The sequence below is a fragment of the Argiope bruennichi genome, chromosome 9 (genome assembly GCF_947563725.1).
Source record: "Argiope bruennichi chromosome 9, qqArgBrue1.1, whole genome shotgun sequence".
NCBI classification, from domain to species: Eukaryota; Metazoa; Arthropoda; class Arachnida; order Araneae; family Araneidae; genus Argiope; species Argiope bruennichi.
Window position 1 is genome coordinate 102,404,311 of NC_079159.1, and position 18,776 is coordinate 102,423,086.

The 18,776-nt window shown below is 27.3% G+C and overlaps 1 protein-coding gene across 1 annotated transcript in view; it reads left to right on the top strand.

The window, feature by feature from the left end:
* Positions 1 to 16,238, top strand: part of LOC129984104 (uncharacterized) — a 39,822-nt gene extending 23,584 nt beyond the window's left edge. Inside the window, exons 7-14 of the mRNA XM_056093884.1 lie at positions 3,679 to 3,714; positions 6,615 to 6,844; positions 8,733 to 8,900; positions 11,176 to 11,352; positions 12,531 to 13,545; positions 13,986 to 14,102; positions 14,595 to 14,708; positions 15,214 to 16,238. Coding sequence (XP_055949859.1) covers positions 3,679 to 3,714; positions 6,615 to 6,844; positions 8,733 to 8,900; positions 11,176 to 11,352; positions 12,531 to 13,545; positions 13,986 to 14,102; positions 14,595 to 14,708; positions 15,214 to 15,413 — 2,057 coding nt within the window. The 3' untranslated portion in view covers positions 15,414 to 16,238. The remainder of the gene's footprint in view (positions 1 to 3,678; positions 3,715 to 6,614; positions 6,845 to 8,732; positions 8,901 to 11,175; positions 11,353 to 12,530; positions 13,546 to 13,985; positions 14,103 to 14,594; positions 14,709 to 15,213) is intronic.
* The last annotated feature ends 2,538 nt before the right edge of the window (positions 16,239 to 18,776 follow it).

An 18,776-nucleotide genomic window follows, 5' to 3' on the forward strand; every position in this document is an offset into this window, starting at 1 on the left:
GGTTTTGTTGTTTTTAATTTTCTAAAAAATGATCTTTGAAAGTTCTTGACTTTTTCCCTTCATTAAGCATAGAAAACTTGATGCAGCATAACATATACAATAGTAAGTAATATACAGTTAACAATGAAGTTTGGGAATTTTTAAAAGTGTACAAAGGACTTGCCATGAAAAGTGATACAGCATCACATGTTGTAATTCATGCAAATGGGTTGTTGTGCTGTTGTAAATATGTACCTCATTAAACCTGTGTTGTGCTATTCATTTGATATAATCTTTTATTTTCCTTAATCATTGATTAAGAACAGCCTTCCAATCCTCTGTTTTGTTGCAAAAATGATTTGCTTTTTATATGTCAGATTTACTCTTAAAGTTTATAAATAATCTTTCAGATTGTCTTTTAAATTATTTTCTTGTTATAAAAAATATTTACTTTTTAATTGTAGTATTCTGCGCATAAGATCTTGACTTTAGATTTGTATGATTGCAAATGTGAGATGAGTCTAAACATCCATGATGAATATGAATAAGGATTTAGTACATGCTAGATCTGGTCTTATATTAATTCAACAAAGCAAGAAGAGTTACAAAATCTTTTTTGAAAGTACTAACTGATATGTTAATTAAGTTAAATAATTTACATGCCTTAATTTTGTTTACATGTGGATAAAAAAATTCCATCTATTAATTAGTGTCAAATATTCATAAATATAAATTTTTGTTGTACATATTAAAGACTACAACAATAGTTTATTTCTAAATGTAATTGTCTTTCAAATGTAAGCTGCAGCCAATATTTTACAGTGTTTGTTATTCTTTTTTCAAAATAAATAATTAAATTTGGCAACTGGATATGAAAGCATTCTTTAAGAATAAAATGAAAAGGGACTGCACAAATCTCCATTTCAAAATCTCCTAAAGAGGTAACAGTTAATTGTTATCACATTTGTGGTACAGAGAGAATAGTTAAAAATATATTTGCACTGTTTCTGTGGTATGTCTTATGGTGTCTGGATTAATATTTTTGGGATTATAAAAGCATATTATAATTTACATACCCTGAAGCTTTTTTTAGATTCTCTCACAACTTGTGATAAATTCCAACAACCAAAAATGAAAAAAAAAAGAAAAAAAACATGAAAATTTTTTATAGGAACTATGAAAAATTATTTTATTGGAGCTAATATCTGTTTGGATTCTGGGAAAATTTGATACAATATTATTGATATACTAAATGCAATAGAGTATTGACTTTGGGTACTCTGTAAAAGGGTACAGAAAGAGCTAGTAACAGGTTCATAATGCAATGTAGCCATAGATAAGTCAGTTGAGGATAGTACTTTGAGTCGGAGTAATGCTCAGTTACTATTACAATATATGCTAAAAATGACATTTTTGGATTAAAAGTATCAGATTTGGTTTTGCGGTGTTACCAGCTGCCTCGTCCTTCTAAAAACAAATCAGTACTCATTTCATTTATCTTCTATATGTTCTTTTATAGAAAACTGTTGCTATTACATAGTGTTGAAATGTTAATTATCTTGTGTGTTGTGTGAATCATTTAATCCTTATTGAAGTACATTGTTACTGTTTCCACACAACATTTATTTTTATGCTCAAAAACTAAGATCAAGTTAATCTTAAGGAAAGTGAATTAGATGAATCTCAATAGATCTTGTATCATATTTAGATGTTGCTAATGTACTTGGAACTAACACTAATCCATGTAGAACAAAGTACTGCTGCTGCATTAACCAATATGATATTTATGCAACACTGGTGAACATTATATTGAAAAAAAATTAATTCCTTATGTTAAAAGAAAATGAAATAATGACAAAAGAAGTGATAATGTTTGAATTAGCTCCCATTAATTAAAATGCTGTATTCATTTTTAAATAACAATTCAAATGTTTCTTTAAATTAGGAATAAACTTTAACTTTGTTTTTGATTCATAACTGTTATTTTTTAATTCACTTTTTAAGAAAAGTTCTTTCAATTTATTTGAAAAAAGATGTTTTAGGTTGTCCAGAATTTTGAATTCTTTAGAACTGAATTACCAAGACTCCATTATTGTACAATTACTGCACATTTCTCAAATTTTTGTATGTTTGTTTCTTCATCCCTTTTTTAGAGAGTAATAGATAATTTTTGACAATTAATGGTATTGATTCCAACTATAAATGCCTAATAAGCACCTGATGTTACACCTTATTTCTCACATATTATCAGAGTTTAATTTCTGAGTTTTTGCACAAAAATTCTCAAAATATATGTCAATCAAGAAATGCATAATTTGCTATTAAAGCACTTTAATTTGTTTATTGAGATTACATTTCAATGATTTTTTTTTCCTTGTGACACACACACACAAAACCCACTATAATATTAATTATTATTTGCAATATCTTTAACATGTTATGCTTCAGGAAATATAATAAAAATTATTTTAAAATGATAATGTTTTTTCAGGTTGTCCTTTTTCTGTAAATTATTTCGTAAAAATTACTCATTTAAGAACTAAAAATGTGCAGCATCTTGTGCTATAATGAGTTTTTATATGATAGATGATTGGGCAGATAATTCTTTCTGTAAATTATTTGTTTAAAAATCAGAATGTAACAAATTGATTCAATTAAATCTAAAATATTATTATACTTAGATGCTCCCAAGTAGAAAATCAAAATTGTTTTTAATTTTCTCATATATCCAAGGTAGAGAAACCCGACTAGATCAAATTGGATATTCAGGTAACTTTTTCATATATAAAGTATAGAAACTTTTATGATTTTTGAAAAAGATTCAAGCTCAAGATTTTATTAAAAGTCCATATTTCAGATCTCCCCGAGTCTACAAAATCTAATTTTGGATCATAGCTCTTTATGAGAGAATACCTCAAAAATAGAGTCAGTGAGACAGCTTGATAGACAAAATTTGGTACATGAAAACTGTAGATGTCTTTCAAATTTTGTATGAAATCAGTGTATTAGAAATCTGTCTTTAAATGTACTATCATGATATTCCAAAAATTCATTGAGCTAAATATTTAAAATCTAACAAAGAGTTTATCACCAAAATTGTAGTTCTGGATCAAATTTTGAACTAGACTTATCCTGTCTCTCTTTTAGTATGTTTGTGAAGATGATAAACTCAGAAATGTAACAAACTAGAATAATTAATTTAATTAAATGGTTTTTACATCACAGTTCTCAATTTTTGTCAAATTTTCCACCCATTCAAGGAAAGAAGAACGAATATGAATCTAAAATTGAATCCTCTTAATTGAATTATGGAATTAAGAAGAACAATTCTTAGACTGTGGACATATATGAGAAAGTTTGGGAGAAGGAATTTTCATTTTAATAATAAAATAAAATTCTTTGTATGCATTTATTTTTAGCAAAAAGGGGGTAAGAGTACAATTTCAAAATACAGATTACATTTTAAAATATTTTATGAAATTTGAATGAATGATTAAAATAAATATTTAAATTTTCAAAATCTTTAACTATTTTAAAAGATGATAGTGGATATTACCCATCTTTGAACATGAAACAACATTCTTTTTTATGTAATTTTCAATGTTAAGTATTTTTAATATTTTATTTATTAAGTTTATTTCTTTAGTTAACAGGAAATTTATGGCATTTTTCACTAAAGAAGTTAATTTTATTTTCTAGATTTTATTTTAGAGCAACTGAATGACTATTCTAAAGGTAAATATGAATTCTTTTATTCCTTTTTACATCCAATGATGTCTCTTAAATTTTCCCTTTCAGATTGTATAATTGCAACCCAACGCGGCTCTTTGGATCAGGCACAAATACGGAGTGAGGCCTTCTCATTTGAGAATAAAGTGAATAAATAAATAAAATCTAAATTTTATTACAAGAAAATGTATATATGACTCATTCTTTGCTAAATAATAGCATTTAAAGCATATTAATATAAAAAAATTAATTTAACTCAAGAAGAAAAGCAGTCTAAAGGACATTCATACTTAATTCTTTAACATTAGGCAAAAGTGCTTGATGTATGCGTATATTATAGCAAGCTACAAAATGTTATAAAGATGCCAAGTGAAGATTTGAAAAACTGTTGGGTATGTTACTGTTACTGTAATAAAGATAATAATAAAAATTAAGGAAATTATATTTGAAATTAAAGAAAGGTATAATTTACAATGAAAAATTTTTTAAAGGAAGAAGTTAAATTGAGAAACTTTTTATATAAAAGGTAGCTTGAAAAATTCTTGAAGGAAAGGTATAATTTGGGACTCTTAGATTTTGACAAAAGGTTGTTTTTGAGGCTTTAAATAGTTTGAGTGTTCCTTCTGCTATTTACATTTGTGTGAACATTATCTAATAGGCAATCCTTTAGTTACATTTTAAAATATTCATGAAAGGTTCATAGGTAGAGGCAGGAGTATTGTTGTTTGTAAGTTTGTTTTGTTTCTAAGTGTTTGATTTGTTTTTTAACTGAATTTATTTCATTGCATATTTTATTAACTCTTATTAGATTATTTTAGATTGGGTTTGCATAATTTTTTCATTCTTTTGCAAATGATTTAATAGCAGGAGGTTACTGACTGATTTGAAAGCAAACTGTTCATTGTGTTAACAAAAAAGAGATTAACTTCTTTTTACCATCATATACCGTAGAATTTATGCATAAAGATAATGAATTATTAATTTAAGATTAAAAAGTAGAAATAATTAAATTTAAAAAAATTATCCAATTTATTCTCCAACCATTTGAACAAACAATTATTTAAAGTTTACCTACCTAATTTTAAAGTTATATTTCTGTTTGTAAATATATAAGCATATTTATGTTGCATTTAAAGTTTTCTTTTAAATTTCCATTTGCCTTTCAACTATGAAAAATATAAAAAGAATTTAATAATCTGTAATCTGTCAAGCAAATATGCAAACTAATTTTCTTAAGATTATATCTTTTATTTATTGACAAATTTGTTGAAATAGAGCAACTCTTTTAGATCCTTTGCAAAGTCAGAAACTGTCAAAATCTTGAAGCAATGGCTTAAAAAAAAATCATGTTGTTGTTCTGTGGAAAAGCTGCAGATTATTAAGAAATATGTCAAGAAAAAAATTAATAAAATTTACTGATATCATTTGCTCCTGCATACAGTTTGAAAGTTTTTTAAGGAAGGACTGGTTTTAAGTAATTTTAAAAATTTCTCTCCCAATCTGTTTTATTGTAACAATACCTGTTAAATGATAAACTTCTTTAAAGTAATAAAGTTTATTTTTAAAAATCGGCTTTTAACCTTACTTACTCATACTTTGTAAAGTTAAAAAGAAAAAATGCATAAAATCACTTCAGAATGCAATTTTTATTTTTCGACTTCATCACCATAATTTTCACATCCATCAATTACAACAATAGATGTATACATAGAATAAAAAAAGGTTACTTAAAAAAATAAAATATTAAACATAAAAAGAAACTTCTATATATTTTCTTTGTTTGTGGCAACAAAAATTGCAAAACTAAGCTTCTAAACTAGAATATCATTTGTTAACAAAACAGGAGTTGCCTAGAATACAAAAATTAAAAGACCCTTACAAAACATCTTGGCTATTAAAACATCTTTATGTGAAATTTAAATATTCGGAAATCTTACATTAGTGCCAAAAGTTCTGGCTCCAATTCAGTCTTTACATTAGATCACCCCCCTTCCTCCCACTAGTCACTAGAATTTGGCTACAGTGATATCCCCCCCCCCCTCTCCAGAAATGCAGGGATGACAATGTGGACTTAACAAAACCAGAAATGATGAAGCAGCTGAAAAGACTTTTTGGGGACTTTCTGGAGTGTTTTAAAGAATGGAAGTGTAGATGGATCAGGAGGCACTTCAATTCAGAAGTATTTGAAAGAGAAAAGTTGATGTTATCCTTAATTGCATGGAGGAAAGTTTAATTACTTCTGTCTGCATATTACAAATTTTTAGTGTTTCTTCACAGCACATTTAGTTCTATGGTAAGGAAGACAATTTCACTGATAGCTCTAGTGATTCGAAATGGTTGCCAAGTCAATCTCACCTGGCTCTGGTGACCATTTAGCAACAATATCAAAGTTAAAAGTTATGATAATTTCTCTAAAAACTTTGGCAATTGTGCCATGTCTCTTAAACTATTAAAAAGAGAGAGAGAGTTGAAGAGTCATTTGTATGGTGAGAGAGCAGTTGGTTTGAGCACAAGCAAATGATTGAGTGAATTATCACAGAGTGCCTTATGCTAATTTTACGATTGTTTATTACTAATTTGCTTTATTGTATACATTTTGCCTCTATTTAACTGCTGTGAGTTCGAACTTGTGTATGGAATAAAACATCTTTACCTATTTTTGAGCTTGTTAGAATTTTCACCATACAAGCCACATAATTCTCTGTAATAATATTTCATGATCAGACTGTATACATTTGCAACTATTAAAAAACAATAATTTTTTTTTTTTAAATGAGTGCTTTGCTTTTAGGCAAAGGGGAACTTTATACTGATTTTGAGGATATGTCTTTAAATAAAATTATTTTTTGTTCAACTTATAATTTTTTGAAGATCAAAATGTCTTAATTCCTTTTTCTTTATTTTAGATATCCAAGCTATTTATAATAAATATATGGTATGCATTTTAAATACAGAAGATGAAAACTTAATAAAGGAATTTTATTCCTATACGTGCGGTCCTCAAAAGGAGCTTTTTACTTTGGATTGTCAAGTATTACGAGGGCTTACTGTATTCTTTGTGAAGCATGGCATGCTAGAAGAAGCCAATAAATTATTCCTTTGGGGATATTCAAAGGATGTATATGAATTTGAAAAGGTAAACATTATGTATATCTATTGTACCAATATTAAGTTTTATTTTTATATGTTAAGTTTTTTTTTTTTTTCCCCTCATATATGAAATATATGAAACTCATTTCTAATATATGTAATGTAATTTTTTTTTCTAGCAATAGCTACATGGTTAAGACACAAAATTGATGAAAATGTTAATGAAACTATGTGAAAATGTTGCTAACTTGGCAATAAGACAGTATCATGTTCTTATATCAAACCCAGATTTTTATTTTAACTCATTTACAAGTGTCTCATTTGTGATGATTTAGCTGTGAGTTAGACATGTTTTTCGAAAGCAGTGCAAAGTTTATTATTTTGTGTTTATAAAGAATTAGAAACTTAACTTTAAATAACTCTGAGATTTTCCATCTATGGGAATGTGAATGAGCAATAAAACCTAAGTTATAAATCATTACCTATTTCTCATTTTCATGACATTTTTATTTTTTTTATTCCAGTGTTTTAAACAAGAATATAATAAAAAAAAGTAAAGAAGGCATATTTTTTTCTATGTAATTATTGCTTAAGATTTTATGCATCTAAGTTATTGTATACTGTATGTGGTGCAAAGAACAGATATTATTTTTGTGGATAGTACAAATATAATAAGACCAGAAAACATATAATTATCTATTAATTATAAAGGCAAATTTGCTTCAGAATTTCGATAATTTAAATTTTTTTCCGTTATTTTTATTTAGTATTTTAATTCTTTACTTACCTTCCCTATCCCTTATGGTTTTCAACTCCCCCCCCCCCATACACATAAAAACTAATGCCAAACTGTTCAGAGTATTTCGGCATCATTTAATTTATATCTTCACCATTGGTTTTCTTTATTTAAACACATATTTAATCGCATGATTTTCTATAGAAGAAATATTTTGTTTATTATCTAACTAATTTATGTGAAAAATTTTTGAAAAAAAAAAAAGTCAGCAATTAGAATATGAATTCGATGAATGGTCTTGATCTATTAAAAAAGTTCAAGTACACAATAGGCAGAACAGCTGTAAGGTTTTCAAAATAATCAAGTTGTAATGTCTATCACAATTTGATACTTAAAATTGCTTTGTTGGAAGTATCGTGTATAAGAAATTTAATTGAATTAAGCATAACAAATGTTCTTGTGCAATTAGTTGCTTGCTAAATTCAACAAATATTAATAAAAGCGAATGTGTATGTTTCTGTTGGCGCTATACAAACTAAATTGTGGCATTAAGAGCTACAAAACTTAGTATATATGGGAAAATGTATATCAGAGCAATTTTTTTTAAATGTTGGCATATTTCCACGGAGATTTCAGAAAATTGCCTTTCTATTAATACTAGTTTGACATTAATGGACTTTTTTCTAGTTTAATAAATTTTATTTTTGAATTATTATTTGCAGTGATGCTTTTCATTGTAACAAAATTCAAAACAATGTCATAACTTAGTCAAGTCATTCAATGACATATTTTTTAAGTGTCCAGGTCATGATAAAAAAAAAATGAATTCTTAAAAATATAACACTCACTTTTTTTAGTATATATTTCCAGTAATAAGCCACTCAAACTATTCAATTTTTTTTTTCATATTTTAATATTTATTTCTCATTTATTCATTAGGTTTATCACTGCCTTTTGAAAATGCGTTTTTCAGTTCAAACTTATTGAATTTTTAGATTTTATATAATTAATAAAGTTCTTATTATAATTACTAGAATATTTTATCTCTCTGTGTGATTTTCTTTCATATGAGGAACTTAATCATTGAAGAATACTAGTATAAAATATGTACATATATTTTGTCAAGCTGGTCCTACAGGTAATTTAAAATAGCATAAGATTATTTACATTGGGATAATTTTTTCTTTGCTTTCTTTAGCCAACAGTAATGATACCTCCTTGGCAAATGATGGTTAACTGTAACTGGACCTCAGAGGAAATAAAGCTCACCTTTCTGAGATTTGCAGATACTCTCACGCCATATCTTAGGTCAAAGAAAAGGATAGATGATTTTGATAAATGGTTTTCTGTGGAAATATTAATAAAAGTAAGAAGTACTTAATATTTTTGAAGGTACAGTCACTTCGTAGATTCTCAGTAATTATTATTAGATTAGTTAGATTGTATTACTGTGTATAAATTATAGAAAGATTATTTGGTTTTGTAAGACCTAAAGTGGGAAAGCATTTTGATAAGTTATGAGAAGATACAATTTAATTTTGCATATAACATTTAAATCCATAATTAATCTAACACTATTTTCATTTTAATGCTTTAATAAAGGAATGGAACAAACAGTATGTGTAAGGTGAAAATTTTGAAATTGTATATACAAAAGTTTGAAAATTAGTTATAAAAGTTACTAAAATAGGGCACTATATGCATTGCAAATTCCTTAAAATAGTACAGCAATGTCCTGAGCAATAAGTTCTTTCTGAAATTTGTAAAAAGAAGTTAGCGTACCAACTCAAGAGCTTACAAAATCATGTATTCCATTGTACAATGCACATTTCTGGTATTGGAATATCACAGGTTAGAGTACAGTCCTACAGTAACAAGGTGCAGTTTCCAAACAGTATATAATGTTCTAGAAAGCCCTGATGCAAAACCTATTCACAAGCTTTTCGTCAAATTCCAAAGAACAGGCAGCATAACTGATGATGTAGTGAAGAATGTTGGCCACAAGCAAATGATAATTACCCATACATACGTTGCCACAGTTTCTGGAATGATTCAAGAACATCTGAGGAAATCCATTCGAAGAATTGCAGCAGAATCTGATTTAAAGCATTCCAACATGTTTCTATTCAAAATGCAAAAACTCACCAACCAATACCTGTTCAAGCTGAAGAACAGGACTTGGCGAAGAAAGGGAGGAATTTGCAAGCACAGTGTTCACAGCAATTGATCAGAATGGATTTGATGTTAGCTGCATCTGATTTCCAAATGAAGCACATTTTTTCCTAAATGGTTTTGTGAATAAACAAATTTTGCGGCTTGGGGGAACCGAAAACCCTAATTTGCTTGAGGTGAAACTAGTACTTTCTCCAAAGAAACTGTTTGGACTGCGGTATGCTATAGAGTATTATTGGGTCTTTTTCTATGTGTGACATGATCACTAGTAAGCATTACATTGAAACTTTGAACGATTTGTTTCCACACAGCTAGCATTAGAGGAGTGACCACACACTGAGTGGTCTTACTCGCCCGATCTCACCACATATGACTACTTTTTGTGAGATGCATTGAAAGATTCTGTCCCTCAGAACAGTCCCAAGACACTGAACGAGCTTGCAGAGTCGATATATGCAGTCTGTGTGTCAATTTCCACTTGAACACTTCAGGATGTGATGACATATTTCGTTATCCATTATCCAGGGGACACTTTGAACAAATTTTGATATGCTTTCAAAAACTTCTTGCAGGATTTTTCAAAAATGTTGATTTGCCAATTGTTTTCATTTAAAAAATTCTGTACAGTGCAATTTGTTTGCAACTTTTATAATATATTTCCAAACTTTTGTATAAAATTTTCACTTGCTTTCGCACTGAACATACCATTTGTTTCAGTCCTGTATCAATCATAAGTTTTGTGATTTTAAATTTTGAAATCAGGGTGTCCTTTGCTGGACACCCTATAAGAATGCTTATTAAAATTTCAGAAATTAGAAACAGGTCTAAAATGCTTCGCAATTGCAGAAAAGTTTTTTCGTGTTCAAAAGTGAAAAATAATTGCACATGGAAAATTAACTTTAATAAAAATGGTTTTTAAAATTTTTTTCTTGTTATGTATGGAAATAAACTTTACACATCATTTTTTTTATTGTTTAGCCATTATTATGTAAATCTTTATATTCCAGACTAATGATTGCAGAAAAAGTATTTGAAAAAAATATACTTTAAAAGTAGGTACATAATTAAAATTAATGAAAAATTAGCAATGTTTTTTTTATCAAAAACTCATCAATAATCTAATTATTGTTTTTGATTAACTAATTATTCAAAATTGATCTAATCCTTTAATTGTTTTGCTTTTTTTTTTTTTTTTCATTATTTAATTGAATTGCACTTCCCTTCTAGAAATGTGCTGTCTTTCTAATTCCTTTTTAAGAATTTTTAGTGCACCTGACATGTTTGTGGATTGTTACAATTTTATCAAATCATGACTTTGAATAACTTAATTTCAGCTTATAAATTTGAGAAACAATAAATTGTTACCAACATGATGCATGGACATGATGTTTAAAGAGTTAAGAAAAAGAGAAAAAATAATTATAATTAAAAATAGTTATTTGTTACAATTAATTATCTTTATTTTGTAGAATGTTACAAAAGTAGATTACGAAGTGGATTGTTTGAATGAATATTCTGAAAATCCTATCCAGAAAAGGATTTGCAATGCTTTGAAAAGCGTAGACTCAAACATTCGATGGAAAAGTGGAAGAGGTGGGATGTCTGTAGTATTGAATCCGGAAACTTTTTATAGCTTTTGGTTCTCGGTAAGTTTCTGTGTCTTTAAAGTCTTTCTGTAGATGTAATTATGACATTATATCCTAGGCTTAACTTATTGCAGTCTCAATTATTGTTATCAATCATTACATTTTTGGAAATTTTCTGCACTTTTTATATTTTTTAGTGACAGTACTTTGCTCTCATATTTTCAGTTAATAAATTAATTTAGTTAAATTATGTTTCAATAAGAGCTCTCTGCTTAGTAATAAATGTTAGAAAACTTTGGTTGCAAGATTTCATAACATTTATAATCATGTAATCACTAAAGGATAAAAAATTAAATGCATTAAAATTAAATAAATTCATTTTTAAACTGCTTCTATTAAATTTATCCTCTCTTAATATTTGAACTATGTGTGGTGGATGATATCCTCTGAAATGCCTATTTAAATGTTAAGATAAATTTAGCAAGCATTTATTCTTTCTTATTAGATTTATTTTTTAATTTTACATTCATTTGTAAGAATAAATTTTTTTAGACTGTACATTTATTTGTCATTTTGTGTATAACATTGAAATGTTATTTAAAATTTTGTTAAATATTTTCTTTGTCTCATTAATTTTGGATTTCTGAATCAAGAAACTTTAAAAATTTTTAAAATATATCTTATGAAGCAACTCTGTAGTATTTTGATTCATTATTTAAATTTTTTTTAGTGGATGCATCCAGCATTCTTCAAGATGAATTTGCATATGTATCAAACTTGATATTTAATTAACTGTCATAAGATACTTTTTTTTTCAATTTTTTTAAACTAATAATATAATCAGATAACAGTTTTAATGCTATAGTTATCACATATCAAATCAGCTGTTGAAGGTAATTGCTCTTATCATCATATGTAAAAAAAATGGAATCTACTTGTTATTAGCACTCTTTAAAATCTCATTGTTATTGTAAATAAATGCATTTTTTAAAAATATGTCGATAATATTTTAATATAAAATTGCATCTATATAGTAATGTTATATAAACATAATAAAATCCTCTTATTGTCTGCTGTTTTATATTTAATTAAACTAAGAATATCAGTTGCACTGATCAGTTTTTAAACCTTGTAGCTTCTCAAAACCACACACTTGTTTAAATAAATTTTATGATTCTTATTAAATGTTTTCTATATATTAACTTATTATGTCTTTCCCACCCTCTCTTTCTTTTTAGAAATTTTCATCTTCCTCAGAGTCTACAGAAATCTTCAAAGTTCCTGGGAAAATGCGTATTTCATTTGGTGTATCATGTGCTCAAGAGAGTTTTGACAATGAAAGCCCAATGAATTTTTCTGATCTAGAATCTTCAGAAGCTCTTAGTAACTGCTATACAACCGAAACACATTCTGTTGATACAAGAGTACATGAGGAGAAATTTCTTTCTGATGATTTTGTAAATTTGAGTACAAAAAATATTCTAGAAGTTCCTAAAAACATTTTTTTGAACAGTTGTAGCAATGACAATGAATTGTGCATTCAAGAAAATGTTTCCAAGAATATTGATTATTTTAGCCCTAAAAAAACTACTTCAAATACTTCATCTACTCCACCAAATATTGAAGAACATATTCCTTCAGCCATATCTCCTCATTTAAGCCCCAAAAAAACTGCTTTAACTACTTCATCTCCTCAAAAGTCTTTTTTGAAAAGTTCTGATAAAATTGTATCTCCAGGAGTCCAAAAAAATTCCTCTCAAGTCTTTTCTCCTAAGAGCAATGGCAGTCCAGGTGGGATGACTGTTTCAAATACAAACTTTGAAAATGCTGATCAGAACTCTTCTTTTAGAAAAAATATAAACTTTGATCATTGTAGAATTTCTCCACAGCAGAATACTGTGACAAATAATCTTCCAGAATCAAGTAATTCTGATAATCTGATCCTTCCAGCTGTTAGTGCCAATGAAAGTGTTGAAACTCTTGATCCTAAAATTCGTTCCTCTTCGACTTTAATAAAGAAAGGAATTTCTACATCTTGTTCAAGTTATAAAAAGGCTACTAGAACATTAATAAAAGCCAAGTCTAAAATTAAAAAACGACCTCTTAATTTTGAGAATATTAATATTACTCTTCAAAATACTTCAGTACAAGGTGATGCACACCGAATTGTGAAACCAATGCCGGGAGTGAAACTTCATATTGGAGCATCTCAGAGGGAAACGATTGACTCTGGGGAATCAAATTATAAGTGTAGTAAGTACTTTTAAACATATTAAATCTGATTCAATTTATTTATATAATTTACAATTATATGATATTAACTCTTAATCAGGTTTTAATATTTTCTAGTAATGATGATAGCAAATCTAAAAATAATTTTTAATTTTTTTTTTATAATTTTAAAATGTTTATTTGTAGTAATTCATATATTTCAATTTTATGTAAATTTGAAATTTTTACCATTTTTTTATTCACATTTTATTAATTTTTAGATAGTTTACTAATATTTATTGTTTACAAGTATCACTTGTAGATTTTGTTTTGTTATTCCATTATACGGCATGTGGCAATATATTCACAATTCTATATAAAATCTGGCCAAATTTTAATAGTTTGAAATTGTAAAGTTTTATTCTAAATAAAAATAAAAAATAAAAGTTTCTGCAAATATTGAAAAACATTTTAAATTTTAGTAGAACAAACACAAGGTGATGCACATCAATTTGTGAAACCAATGCCGGGAGTAAAACTTCATATTGGAGCATCTCAGAGGGAAACAATTGACTCTGAGGAATCAAATTTTCAGTGTAGTAAGTATTTTTAAACATATTAAATCTGATTCAATTTATTTATATAATTTACAATTATATGATATTAACTTAATCAGGTTTTAATATTTTCTAGTATTGATATCAGGTCTAAAAATAATTTTAAAATCTTCCTTTTTTTTTCTTTTTTTTTTTTTTTTTTTTTTTTTTCTTCATAACTTCATAATGTTTATTTGTAGTGATTCATGCATTTCAATTTTATGTAAATTTGAAATTTTCCCCATTTTTTTATTTACCTTTTATTAATTTTGAGATAGTTTTCTAATATTTATTGTCTTCAAGTATCACTTGTAGATTTTGTTTTCCATTATATGGCATTTTGTTATTCCATTATATGGCATGTGGCTATATATTCACAATTCTATATAAAATCTGACCAAATTTTAATAATTTGAAATTGTAAAGTTTTATTCTAAAAACAAATAAAAAATAAAAGTTTCTGCAAATATTTAAAAAATTTAAAAATTTCGGTAGAACACACACAAGGTGATGCACATCAAATTGTGAAACCAATGCAGCGAGTAAAACTTCATATTGGAGCATCTCAGAGGAAAACAATTGACTCTGAGAAATCAAATTTTCAGTGTAGTAAGTATTTTTAATAATTTTTAAATCTTCTTTTTTTTATATATAACTTCATAATGTTCATTTGTAGTAATTCATGCATTTCAATTTTATGTAAATTTGAAATTTTCCCTTATTTTTTTAATCATATTTTATTAATTTTTAGATAGTTTACTAACATTTATTGTCTACAATTATCACTTGTAAATTTTGTTTTGTTATTCTATTATATGGCATGTATCAATGTATCAATATTTGGGAAACCCATCATGCTATGGCATCCGTTAATTCAAAGACTTGATCAGTTACAATAGATAAAATGGAATTGGTCTTAATCAATATGTGTGATTCCTTTAGATAAAGTTTTATTTGTGTGTGCAATATCTGCAAGTAACTTTTTATTGAGATTTACAGTATCTGTAAATAACCATTTCTTTTATTATGTTCTTTGCAATTTATTTTTGGAATAAAATGTTTCCTTGTTTTTTTTTTTTTTGTTTGTTTTTTTTTTTTTTTTTTGTTTTTTTAGATATTCCCAAAGATGTGTTTCAGAAGATTACTAATTTTTTGAAATCCAAAGTGATGGTGAAACGTAAAGATTTAACACCTCAACAGCAACAAAAGAAAGCACTTAGCTTGGCTGAAGGCTTTATTCAGAAAAATGTTGTTAACACACTTGATAAAAGAACAATGAAGCTTCTCAATGATTATTCAGATGAGTGCCTGTGACAGTCTTGCCACTTTCTCCAAATACCTTGTTACTGTATGGAAGTGTTCCAATCCAAGTAAAATGGAGCTTATTTTAAAGCTCTAAGATTCTAAAAGGAGATTGCAGCTATATATTAATTTTAAATTTACTTTATATTTCAGTAGTTCAGGTGTTACATGAGACCTACACAAGATTGCTGTTGGCATTGATGCTGTATGTAACTTTACTCATGCTTAAGAAAGGAGATGGATGACTTCAGAGTTATAATTCCTAGGGTTGCTGATATATCCAGTTTTTGTAATGCCCTGCATGAATTTATGACTGGTGAACTTTTAACCTTTCAATGGTTGGGAGTTATAAGGAGAGAATTATCAAGATGGAATTTTGAAGAATTCCCACCAAAATTTTTTAGCAGGTCAAGACTCTCTTTGGACATATGTGGTGCTTAGAACAGCACCATCTATTTCAAAAGATTTCTTCCATTGGCTGTTTAGGATCTGGTAGTGTGGTACAGGAGCATTGAGTATAATTATTTCACCTTCCATCTGACAAATGAGTATTGGCCTTTTTCATCTAAAGAATTATTAAGTAGCATCATTTTTCTTATCTTCATTGTAGAATGCTGTCATTTTTGGGAGTGAGAAACTGGAATGCCATCACTCCATACTCATGCAGCAAACACATTCTTTCCTTCAGTTTAGATAGTATTACAAAATAAGGCTGTTTTCTTGTGGCATGTTTTATAATTACTAAATATATTGTCACTTTTATATATTGTCATTTTTCTATATTTTGTAAGATATATGTAAATCATTGTTTGGAATTAAACATATAAAATAAATCAATACATTTTTAATGAAATTTAATATTTTTCACCTTGCATTTATTATCATTCTGAATTATATTGTTTTAGCATAATTTGAAAATATTTAAATATTTAATTTTTATATTCATCTCTTTAATTCTATATCACACATCAGATTGTAGAAAAGGTATGTCAAATGTGTGCTTGGACATTTTATTGCTTCAAAAGGAGAAAAGCCTATAGTTGGGAATAAAATAAATAAGAATTTGGTAATTACCGTTTTGATGAGGCTTGTAAAGCTCATTGTGGAAAAATAAAATTTTTGCTTATGTTTAACCTTTAGCACTCACTCTATTGGCATTTTCTTAAGAGGTCATATGCTAATTAAAACTGTTAAGATTAGATTTTTTAGTTACTTGGCAGGAGGAAATATTATTAATAAAATTTTTACTATTAAATTATTTGCTTAGAGGTGTTTTAATATATCCGATTTTTTTGCTGATTTTATTCACATTTTTTGTCGTATCTCCAAGTAAGTTCAAAATAAAATAGTGGTTTATGATGAAATTGATATTTTGTTTTGAACTTTAGTTAGTACAATTTTGTTAAATATGAAAATAAAATTTTCTTGATTGAATGAATTATGAAATCAAATTTGATAAGTAAACTTACCAATGATTACAGGCTAAACTAAAAGTGAGAAATATATTTATCACTGAGCATTAAAGTTAAAAACACTTTAGAATGCTTACTGCAAGTAAATTTAACCTTAGATTAATTTATAATCTTTGTTGGCATTCGTGAGGTGCAATTCAATGATATGTTTAAAAATTGAAAATAAGGATTTAATTGAACTAAACTTGGAGCTTATTTTGAGTTTAATGGGATAGACTGACAAAGGGCAACATTACAAAAATAAAAAACTATTGCACCCTATTATAATTTATTAATAATATCTTATCAAGGTAAATTAAAATATCAAGCTACAACCTATATTTATTCAGAATTCAGTCGAAATAAATGCAAGACTTCTAATTTCAAGATCTCAAATGTGAAGATATGCCTACTTCATCAAAAGTGTTTCAGATTTTGTTTCAATGCCTTTGTCGCCATCTGCTAATTTTTCAAAATAATTGTATGCTGTGGAGGGGGGGGGGCTTCAGTTTTTAAAATTAGATTTATATAAAAGTCACCTTAACATCATTTTTGAAATAACTACAAGCATCAAATTGAAGAGAAATAATGAATTATTGGATAATTCCCTTCCAATTTTTGCATGATGTAACTTTTAAGTTAATCCAGGTATTGAGAAATTTTAGATGAAAATATAATATTAATAATTTAGGTAAAATTTTCTTTCTGTTGCCTTTTTATCTAAAGAGTATGAGTTCCCATTACTCTTTATAACAATATGATCTTTACCTGACGTAGTTTTGTATTTGATTTATATTTCATTACTCCTTTAATCCTAGTAACTGGATAATTTTGTTTTTGTTGTTGACTAAAGAGTCATAAATGCAGAACAAGAGTCGGTATGAAAATGAATTTTTTTCAAATAATTCTCCATTCTCTCAGTTGATTTTGAAATTGTCTCTGTCGAGAAATTACCCTTCTTATTAATGCGTTTTATTATTTGAGATTAAAGTTTTTCAACATTTTCACAAAAACACATAACAAATGCAAAAAAATTTTAATAGTCATTTTTTCCCATGTTATTAATTGCCTAGAAATGGTAATATTTTTCCAAAGAAGAAATCTTATGTATCATTTGGGTTGTTTCTATAGTTGCTATATGTTCTAATAATGCTTAATAGTTACATTTTTGTGTTTAAGTTTTGTTCAATTCTTTCAATCAATTTTCAGTGCCATCTAACATCATCTTTACTTATACAATTTTTTTAAACTTTCAATATTTGGGGTTGAACTTCCCATGCTGCTATCAAATTTCGAACTATTTTCTTTTGCAGGTTCAAAACTTTCTCTAAAATTGTCGAGATGGAGATACCACGTCTTTCGATGATCAAAAGTAATTCTAAGACTGAATACTTAATATTTTTGTTGCTGATCTTAATAGAGGGAATGTGAGGACTTTCTTTTTTATGCAGAAACATAATAAATCAATGTTTCCTTGAAATTATTTTTAGATTTTACTTTTTAGCACTATCTTCTAGTGGTTTCTTAGTTGGGATTTTAAATCTTGTTCGAATATCGTTGGCAAACATTATACAGTGTTGAGCAAATTAATTGGGAAAAACTTCGTTTTTCATAAAATTCGTCCTTTCATAAGTATTTCCTATCTGTTATCGGTTCAAATTGTATTTTGTGACGAGGGACCGGTGGTCAAAACATTATCGAGAAACCTAAAATGATTTGACCATGTGATCATAACACGTAGAGCATTTTCGCATCAGTTGTATTTAGAGATTGTACGATTTGTCTGGTTCTCATGTATACGAAAACAGTTATCATTTGCAATGAAAGTATAGAATTATTACTCTAAGTCAGTATACTTTTGTGATTGAGGGACATTGAAGCTAGTTGTTAGAGTCCCGAAAATCCAGTATTTCTAAAATTAATA